The following is a 9,759-nucleotide window of genomic DNA, read 5'->3' as shown; positions in this document are numbered from 1 at the left end:
TGTTTCCATGAAATAAATCAAAATGTGGATGATCTCGTTTTCAGAGATAAAGTGGAATAAAGTACTTCAGTAAAACTCTTTTTTGACCTTGAACTGAAAAAAAAAAAAAAAATTGGCTGATAATTTTTTAGGGTGAATCCTATTCGCTGGCCATTGACGAGTTGAGTATGTTTTTTTCCTTTTCCAGTCGCTCGCTGAGGGTGTGCTTGTTTTTTTTTAACCCATGTGGCCGGGAGAATTTCATTGCCAAGTGATGAATTCCAAAGTAAATTTCACTCGAAAAACCGATGTCGTATTCATCGCTTCGTGATTCATGCGATATCGGTTTTAGCGTAAAATTTACCGTGGAATTCACTATTTAGGCAATGAATTTTTCTATAGAAGAAAGCAAAGAAGATAATATAATTATTAACGGCCAAGCAGCAACCGGAAACATCAAGAGGCGGACAATTCGAAACCTTTTATTTCACTAACCATACAGTCAGTAAGAATAAATAACCAGGGAGCTCCGCGTTTAGGCTTGGCTAAATCTATATAATATCGTGATTTTGTAGCAAATCGAGGTACTCTTTTGGAGTTTGCAGGAAGGCAACGCACACTGTGACGTTAACACAAACAATATCTGAATGGTACCCTTATAATTGAATAAATTTGTGGACTCGAGTTGTCCACTAATTATTTGACAATACGTGTGAAATACCTTTAAAGTTAAAAGAAACAATAAGGGTAATATAACCATAACAACGTGCTCATTAAAAAAAGAAAAGAAATGAAACCGAACTGGTCTGATAGATACTTGTCATAAACCATGGAAGATTCGTCTATATTGAATGTTGTTCTGCAACGATGGGTAAATTAGGCCCAAAAAAACTACATCTGACAGTCCCCAACCGGAACAGTGATGTCAGTTTTTAAAATACTTGTGATACCCCTCCACCATATTCTGTCGCCACTCGTTGAATTTTCGCGGCACAATTCTCTTCTGCATCCACTCCATGTTAGTCTTTGGAATGTAACCATTGTAGAGGTTGTTTGTCAAACCAAATATCTTGCAGGCAGCATCGGGTTCATCTTCGTCTGGAATTACGACGTAAAAATTCCCTCCATTCGTCGCTCTCACCAGCCCATCTTCTCCTTCAGGTTTCTTGGGGTGCAATGCGTCTTTGATCAACAAGAAGAGAGCTTGTTTTCCATACCAATCGACCTCTTTTGGTGGCGGAAGATACAGAACGAATGATCGATCTTTTAGAGGACAGGATAAAAGTGCTCGCATATATACCACGTAGCCTCCATCGTCAGGGTATTCTTCCAAAATCTCGTTTTCAACAAAAGCTTTGTCCCAATTACAACGCGCTTCCATATTTCGAGGATCCAACATTTGAGTGAAAATCTTGGCTGGAAACGGCATATCTATCATGTACATTATTTTAATGGGAAAATCATCGCCACTGATGGTCTTAATCCAGTATTTATATCCGGAACCCTTGCCTGCCACACTCCAGCCATCACCTTTATCCAAATCCTCTTTAAACCACTTGGCTCTTTGTAGCTCTTCCTCATAAGAAATGAATCGAAATGCTTCTTGTTCTTTAGAATGCGCCATTGGAGATATCTAGATACCAAATAAAAATTGCTCTCAATGATAGGCGGTTACAGAACTAACATTTCAAAGATTTCAATTCGAGCACCTGTCTATTAACCCATTGACTTAAATCGAATTAGAAGCTGATGGCTTGTAAGACGCCCTTTTCCGACTTTTACGAACAGCATCTTGAAGAGCAATGTGTGTCACTGAACAAGATGAGCCTTTGAAGAAGGAAATGAAGTACGTGATTTCCCTAGCATTACCTGGTAGGCTTATTCCAAGCTTTGTGGTTTCTGTTATATGGCCTTCAAGGCAAATATAAATTTTGGTGTTGCGTCTTCCGTTGTCAGCCTATAGGTCATCTTTCTTGTGCGCTTAAAGACTCTTACAACGTTTAAGTGCGCACCCAGTTTTGTTTGTCAGCAATTCTATTGTAGAACTGATGGTGATCTTTCAAGGACAACCAACAAGAAAATTAAGCCAAAAGCCTTTGAAGGACATTTCTAGGCTCCTTATAATAATATATAAAGACAGTCTAAATAGATGTTTTGATCAGCTAGAACAATTTGATCTGTTTGGATATCTTAGACTGAAAATTTATGTTTGCGAAATTTTTACGTTGCGTTCTAAGAACTTCACAGCGAACCATTTGCTCATCCGAAACTGTTAGGTGACCTTTTTCAGTTTTAAAAGTTGCAAGAATATCTCTTCCGAAAGCGTAAGAAACTACTTTTTTCTGATTACGAATCTTTTAGGAGATGTTTTAGTAAAGAAACCTATGGCTGTTTGGCAACGTACAACCAAAATTCTTAGAACAGTTAGACTCTCCCGAACACATATTTCTCCGGGGTCCCCCTCATTTTTTCCGCCAAAGGGCTATTCGATTCCCCGTCATGTAATATGCTATCACGTTTTTGTAACACAGCCTTGCGAAAAAAAGGGGCAACAACTCTTAACATTGTCAAAACAAGTAGGTTGGGTAAATGTTTCTCGAAAGCAAGAGCTTTATAATTAGCCCCTTAAAAAAGTAAGCAAAATCTCAACGTAAACAATCATAATGACGTTATGAGGACGCTGAAACGGTTTTGCATGTTTACGCTCAAGTAAGCAGATTGCTCTCAGATATGGCCTTCAGATATAACCTTCTGTATTGTTCAGTTCACACTGTGAAAAGATTTGAAATTGTCCCTTTTCAGTTTGTTACGCGTAAATGGCCTGTTTAAAGCCAGCTCGAACCACGAATTTTTCTAAACTTGCGCGTGGAAGGAAATTAGCATAAACACTTCTTTGCAACCCTCTGGTAAGCTAGAAGAATCATCAAAACGTTAACATAAATTCCCTAACACGAAGCATCGTAAACAAGAACTGTGTATGTGTAAACTAAACCATTTGGGACTGAACCCTGTCTAGTAATGCCACTGAGTTAAATCGATTCTAAAACCATCCCCTCAACATCTACAATAACTATGCGGTATAAATAAGCAACGATGCAAGAAAGGTGGACTTACTTCATTCAACAACTTACACCGTTTGATAGAAAGTTAGACCAGGAAGACGATCCTTCACTTGGTTGACTGAAATAACACCTCCGATCCACTTTGAAGCGACTGAGGTATTCTAGCATTTATTACAAGCTGTCAAAGCTGTCTTCCTATGAATAAGGTCGATATTGTAGATAAGTGTTTTTGTTGGTAACTCATCCGCAAAACTCGTGCTAATTGGAAAAAACAATAAATAAGAAATCAAAGGGAATGATGACACCTCTTAAATCACATTCGTCTTGTAATACTGTAATAACCAAAATAAAGAACAAATTTTTCAACTCCGGGTATTACGCTCTTGCTTTCTGTTTGGAATACTAAATCTCGCTTATCAGCTTATATAATATTATTATTAATCTTGTTATTGTTATCGTGTCAGTGTTGCCAATCATAAATAGGGAGTTTTTATGTAAAGTCAACGACGCTGACGTTAGCAAGAGACGGCCTTGAAAATCGATTATTCTCATTCACGTTGTACAATGTGGGCGAACTATTCTAAAACTAAAATGGCACGCGCGGTTTCCAAGCAAATGATGACAAGAAAACTTGCCAATGATGTCTGTCGTAAAGCTTGAATGGCGACGTTGTGTGTGATAGTTCAAAAGTGCTAGAATTTCTTACAACACCGAATTTGCAAACGTTTTCAGGCCTTCTTCGTTTTTTGTCATTTTGAGTTCTTGTTATGAAATGTATCGCCAAAAATATTTGCTAAAATGGATGCCACAGTTGCAGCAAGAATTTTTTTTTCACCTTTTATTGTTGCTTTGTGACGTTCTTGTTGCCTCAAGTCGTCGGAAAATTTGTAGCAGGAAATGATTCAGAAGCGAAGTTTTCGAGAAGCAAAGGAGAAGGAAAAAAAAAATCAATGAAGAGCACCGCAAAGCTGAGAGAAATACAGCGAGAGAGAAAACACTTAAGCCGTAAGGCCTGGCCAAACGCTCGCAACATTTCAACGCAACATCTTGCATCATTGTTGCATGATTTTGCGACAAGTGATCATCGGGCTGGCCAAACGCAACATTCTCAACATTTTCAATGCAACTTGTCAATGTTTATGTGCCTCAGGTCCCTGGCGCGCAACAAGTGGACCTAGCGCGCATGCCTTAGTGCAGCAATGTGAACGTGGCCAAACGAGTACAACATCATGCGACATCCAAAATGTTGCGCCAAAAATTTGACCGTTTTCTAATTTTATTCAACATGCTGCAACATATCGCAACAGAGTGGCCAAACGTATGCAACATGTTGTGACCAACAATGTTGCAAGATGTTGCGTCGAAATGTTGCGTGCGTTGGCCAGGGATTTATTTACAATGGTTAGTATTCTCTAATTCGTCAGACACATCATAACCGAACTCGGCTTCTCTCCAGGCTAGTTGCGATTTTCATCAACAAAGATGAACACGCTTATGTCTTTGAAGTTGCAAAATTAATGTATGCTGTTAATGCTAAACAAGCACCGCCGAATATGAATTTTTCTTGAACCGCATGAGTTTCAAAAGAAAACAATCACACCCTCAGCGAGCGAATGGGAAAGGAAAAAGGCCATTTCAGCATCAACTGTCAATAGCCAGCGAATAGGAATCATGCTAAAATTAGAAGCAATAAAAACAACGTTGTCAGTTCAAGGTCAAAGAAGAGTTTTACTGATGTACTTTATTCCACTTCATCTCTGAAAACAAGATCATTCACATTTTTATCTATTTCATTGAAACACGCCAGGCTGGCTTGGTACAAGAATCGGTAAAATACGGCAATGCAACCAAGAAAGGACAAACTTCAAACGAGATTCGCTCCAACACTAAATTAAGTTTACCTTTAGGTGCTTTGAGAGGCGCGGTGGCCTCATGGTTAGAGTGCTCGACTCCGGGTAGAGTGGTCCGGGTTCGGTCGGGTCCTGGCTGGGAACATTGTGTTGTGTTCTTGGGCAAGACACTGTGCTCCTACGGTGCCCCTCTCCACCCAGCTGTATAAATGGGTACCGGCGAAATGCTGGGGGTAATCCTGCGATGGACTAGCATCCCATCAAGGGGGCAGTAGAAATACTCCTAGTCGCTTCATGCTAATGAAACCGGAGATAAGTGCCGGCCTGAATGGACCTTCCGGCTCGAAGCAAAGACTTCACTTTTTCCTTAGGTGCCTTAAACAAACTTCTGAAACACAAACTAGTAAAATTTCCCCCTAATTTTACAAAAAACTCATGGCAATTACGTGTTTATAACAAAATTTTCTCGTCATTGTTGAGGTACATCGAAAAACAGTTGGGCAAACGATTAAAAAAAGCACTTGTTCGCTCGCATTTTAGAGCAAAACAAACAAACAAATCAACTTTTTCTTTCTGTCCAAAAGACTACAGTTAATTGTTTAATTCCATTTGAAAATAAAAATTCGAGTTTTATTCCTGAACAAGAGAAAAGCCTATTAAACCACTCTTTAAAAATATGCCTCCACTTTAAATAACGCATCCATAAAAATAACCAACGGTTTAGTACCCAAAGAAAGAATTTGTGGGTAACTTCTTCCACTAAGTATGAGATATTGCTGGTATTCTGTTTTGTCGTTGTCGTTCTCCTTTTCTCTCCTTTCGTTTCTGTTCTGGTTATAGGTCTTCAAGGCATCATGTATCTAATCATGCAACCTTATCAGAGCTTCTAAAGATATGCCAAAAATTGCAATACAGAGCAAAAAAGCAGCTCTAAACACTCAGCTTTAAGTTAAAATCCCTCCGATGCTTGACTTGAATAACTGCGTAGCCACCAGTGTGGACCACAGATATCATGATGTGTCAAACTGGATTGAAACCAGCGAAAAATGCAGAAAGAAAACATTTACCAAACCGTTTCCTGTGTAAGCACTATGGTTGACGTAGTATAGCTGTTGTGGTTTAAATTTTGTTTTTGGTTTGAAAAGTTAATTTCTTCTCAAACCAGTTTAAATTTTTTAAACTGGTTTAATTTTATAAGCACAATGTCCATTTTAACATATTTGGATATCTTTCTGTAATTAAATTTATGAAGTATGTATAAAATAAACGGCAGAAATTATTTCTCTCAATTAGGTTTACACACTTATTTGAAACAGTTAGCATTTCATGAGGTGTATGACAACTGCAGATTGCCTACAAATAGTGCTAATAAACAGTGTTAAAGTTATAAAGTACCCATTTCAAATAGCGCTGAGAAGCAGTATTTAAGTCTAAGCACCCATTTTAAAATGGTTAGCTTTACTGCAAGTTATGGTTAGTCTGCAGTCTGCAAGTGTCAGACACTGCATTCTTGGTAAGGGATTGGCACGCATTGTAGTGATAATCAGATTGGAGTAATCACTTATTTGCAGTGTTTAGCCCAAAAAAACCGTTGTCTTGGTTTTGGGTTAATAATATTGGCTTATGAATGGAAGTAAAGCATTCTTTCACACGTAGGATGAAGGGGGAAGGGGTTTAGTTTAGAAAGAAGCTGTAGTGCTTTGTCAGTGGGAAAGTGAATAAAGAAATATATGTTATTCACCGGCTGGGAGGTCCGTATAGGGAAAAACTGTGCCCGAGTTACTGAGTACGGCCGGAGGCCGCTGGCCGAAGGACGTACTCAATAACTCGGGCACATGGTTTTTCTCTGTACGGACCGACCTAAGCCGGTGAATAACGTATTTATTTTTTCTGCTTTTTTTTTCTCAAAATGAACATGGAAAACTGGTTTGCAAAAAGTCTTTATACGCGCGCTCTACGTCGCACTGTCACAGTTAAAATTAACTTATAACTGAAAAGAGCGCTCCGTTCGCAAAGCTCAAAGAAAAATGATATATTAAGGATAAAACACAACTTCAAATATCTCTTGGTGCAATAAAAATTAAAATAAAAAAACAAACGAGACATTTATATTTCATGGCAAGTACAGGGAAATGAGCTAAACAAACTAAACAATGATGTTTGAAAAATTCGTACAAACAGGCGATTAATTTTCTACGTATTAAAATGCTCTGTCTTGTTGAAAGCGAAACGAAAGTTCTTAAAACAGGGGGAATAAATTTTTCATAAAAATACGCAAACATCTGTATCTGCCTTCATATCTTATTCCTTCAAGGATTCATCTTTGTTCTCCGTCAAGTCCCTCACAAATAAGTGAAAAACTTAGAACACTACACTTGAATAACTTGCTGACATTAGTTCACAGCAAATGGTCAAACAAATCGTAACAGCATTACGATTTGTTTGACCATTTTAGCGACGAATCCGTAAGTTCATTGATGAAAGCAAAATAGAACGAAATTTTTAAATAGAACTGCAAGGAAAATAACGGATGTCAACCGAAAAACTGAGCACGGTGGTTTGACAATTGAGTTTTATCTGGCTTTTTAGCCATTGTTTGAGAAGTATATTGTGGTCAGTATAATTATTCATTCCAATTTGGCGAACTCTCAAACTCGCAAAAACAAGCAATTATAACACTGATTGCAAAGAAAGGAAAAGACAAAAGAATGATTAAGAATTGGCGACCTATATCTCTAATTAATGTTGACGCAAAAATAATCTCTAAAGTTTTAGCAAAACGCTTGGAAAAAGTACTGCCCGTTATAATTCATGCGGATCAGAATGCATTTGTTAAAGGTGGGTCTGTATTTGATGCAGTCAGAACAATTGATGATATGGTTGATTTTACAAAGCGTAATAACTTATCGGGTCTTTTGATAGCAATAGATTTCGAAAAAGCCTTCGATACATTAAATCTTAATTTTTTGTTCAGAGCACTTCACAAGTTTAATTTTGGTCCTTCTTTTATACACTGGATTCGAATTCTTTATAACAATGTGTCCAGTTGTGTAATGAATAATGGTTTCACCACTGCACCGTTTACGTTGGGTCGAGGGGTCAGGCAGGGAGACCCTCTCTCTCCGTACCTTTTTATAATGGCACTTGAGGTGCTTGCCGAACGGATAAGAAGTGACAGTAAAATGATTAGGGAAGAAATGGTGAAGTTGTCTTTATTTCCCGACGATATGAATTGTTTTCGGAGGGACAGAGATTCATATAACCTTTTGTTTCGGTTACTTGAGCGCTTTAGTGACTACTCCGGTTTGAAGGTTAATCATGAAAAAACAGAAATGCTAACTCTTGGTAACAATATTATTAAGGATATGGCTTTTGAAAAGCAGGAGGTTTTTGGAATTATCAAAATCTTTGCAGTATATTTTAGCTATGACTTAAATCATCGGCGTGATTTGAATTTTACTGAAACGTTGAAGCATATAAAAAAATCAATAAACCTATGGAAATGGAGAAGCCTGTCTTTAATAGGAAGAATTTAGATTGTTAAAACTTTTGCTATTCCTAAAATCATGTACAGAGCTTCCGTAATAGCAGTCCCGAAGGACTTGGTCAAGGAAGCGAAGTCGATTTTGTATGGCTTCATCTGGAACGGGAAGGATAAGGTTAAACGCCAGGCTCTGATATCAGATCTAAAGAAAGGAGGACTGAAAACGATAGATGTCGAGTCTATGATCAAGACACAGGGAGTAGCCACTCTTAAAAAAAATTCTAGAGGAGTACCCAAGCCCTTGGAAAATGATTTTAAACAATTTGTTATCACCGATTGGTGGATGTTTTGTCTTACATTGCAATTTCGATACTGCGAAGCTCAGGATTCAGTTATACCAGTATAGGTATGGAGTATCTCGATACGTGATTACTTGCTTGCATGGTCAAGACGTCCTAAAAGAAATTATTTGGAACCATAAATTTATTTGTGTAGACAAGAGGTCAATGTATAGAAAAGATATAATTGACCTTGGATTCCTGACAATAGGTGAATATTTACCAACGGCTCTTTCTCACTGGATTTTCTCACATCTCTAACATCCCCAGAACAAAGATTTTTGCTTATGAGTATTGTTAACTCAATCCCTCGGAAGGGCGTTACCTTGCTAAAGAGTGGACTAGTATATCATTAAGTGCTCCCATTTTTAGTACTCCAACAGTCAGCACACGGCAATGTGCCGATCGCTGATGTCTCGCCGAAGCAGATTTATCAACTTTTTCTTGAGAGAAAACAGATTCCGCCCTCTGCTAAATATTCAGATGTAATTGTTGACTGGGAAAAAGTTTACTCCTTAGCTTTTAGTGTCACGTTGGAATCAAAACTTAGGGAATTTCAATACAAAATATTAAATTGTATTCTTTACACCAATGAAAAGCTATTTCGGTTAGGCTTAACCAACTCTCCTGTTGTACCTTTTGCCAAGAAGAAACAGAATCAATTGGGCATTTACTCTTTTCCTGCCGGGTATCTGTGGAGTTTTGGTAACGGGTTGTGATCTGGTTAAGGGATAATGGCATTCACATTAGTGCATTAAAAGAGAGTGATTTGATATTTGGAAAATTTGATATTACGGATGATTTCACTCTGATTAATCACATTTTACTTTTGGGAAAATTTTATCTTTACTGCAGTAGACCCCAAAGAAACAGTCTTACCCAATTTGTCATGTCTTATAGCAAGGACTAGACGTGGCTCTAATGTTGAGCTCTATATTGCGAGGGAAAACAACACATTATTACAGCACCTGAAGAAATGGGAGAAATAAATCCTTCTTTTCCAATAGTAATACTATGTAATAGAGCGAGTTTCAATTGTGTCGTAA

At 37.9% G+C, this 9,759-nt stretch overlaps 1 protein-coding gene across 2 annotated transcripts; it reads right to left on the bottom strand.

Moving 5' to 3' along the window:
• Nucleotides 1-447: 447 nt before the first annotated feature.
• Nucleotides 448-3,453, bottom strand: LOC137972454 (uncharacterized). 2 transcript variants are annotated; one of them, XM_068819200.1, is made up of 3 exons: nucleotides 3,347-3,453; nucleotides 3,111-3,236; nucleotides 448-1,612 (listed from the first exon to the last, which is right to left on the bottom strand). In XM_068819200.1, exons 2-3 carry the CDS (start codon nucleotides 3,207-3,209, stop codon nucleotides 905-907), a joined length of 807 nt encoding a protein of 268 aa, XP_068675301.1. In that variant the 5' UTR covers nucleotides 3,210-3,236; nucleotides 3,347-3,453; the 3' UTR covers nucleotides 448-904. The 2 variants fall into 2 exon arrangements, with proteins under 2 accessions (XP_068675301.1, XP_068675302.1); XM_068819201.1 differs by lacking the exon at nucleotides 3,347-3,453 and having other exon boundaries at nucleotides 3,094-3,236.
• Between the last annotated feature and the right edge of the window lie 6,306 nt (nucleotides 3,454-9,759).

Source organism: Montipora foliosa, chromosome 10 (assembly GCF_036669935.1).
Source record: "Montipora foliosa isolate CH-2021 chromosome 10, ASM3666993v2, whole genome shotgun sequence".
Taxonomy (NCBI): domain Eukaryota; kingdom Metazoa; phylum Cnidaria; class Anthozoa; order Scleractinia; family Acroporidae; genus Montipora; species Montipora foliosa.
The sequence above is the reverse complement of the archived record's forward strand: the minus strand, read 5'-3'. Positions and strand labels throughout refer to the sequence as shown.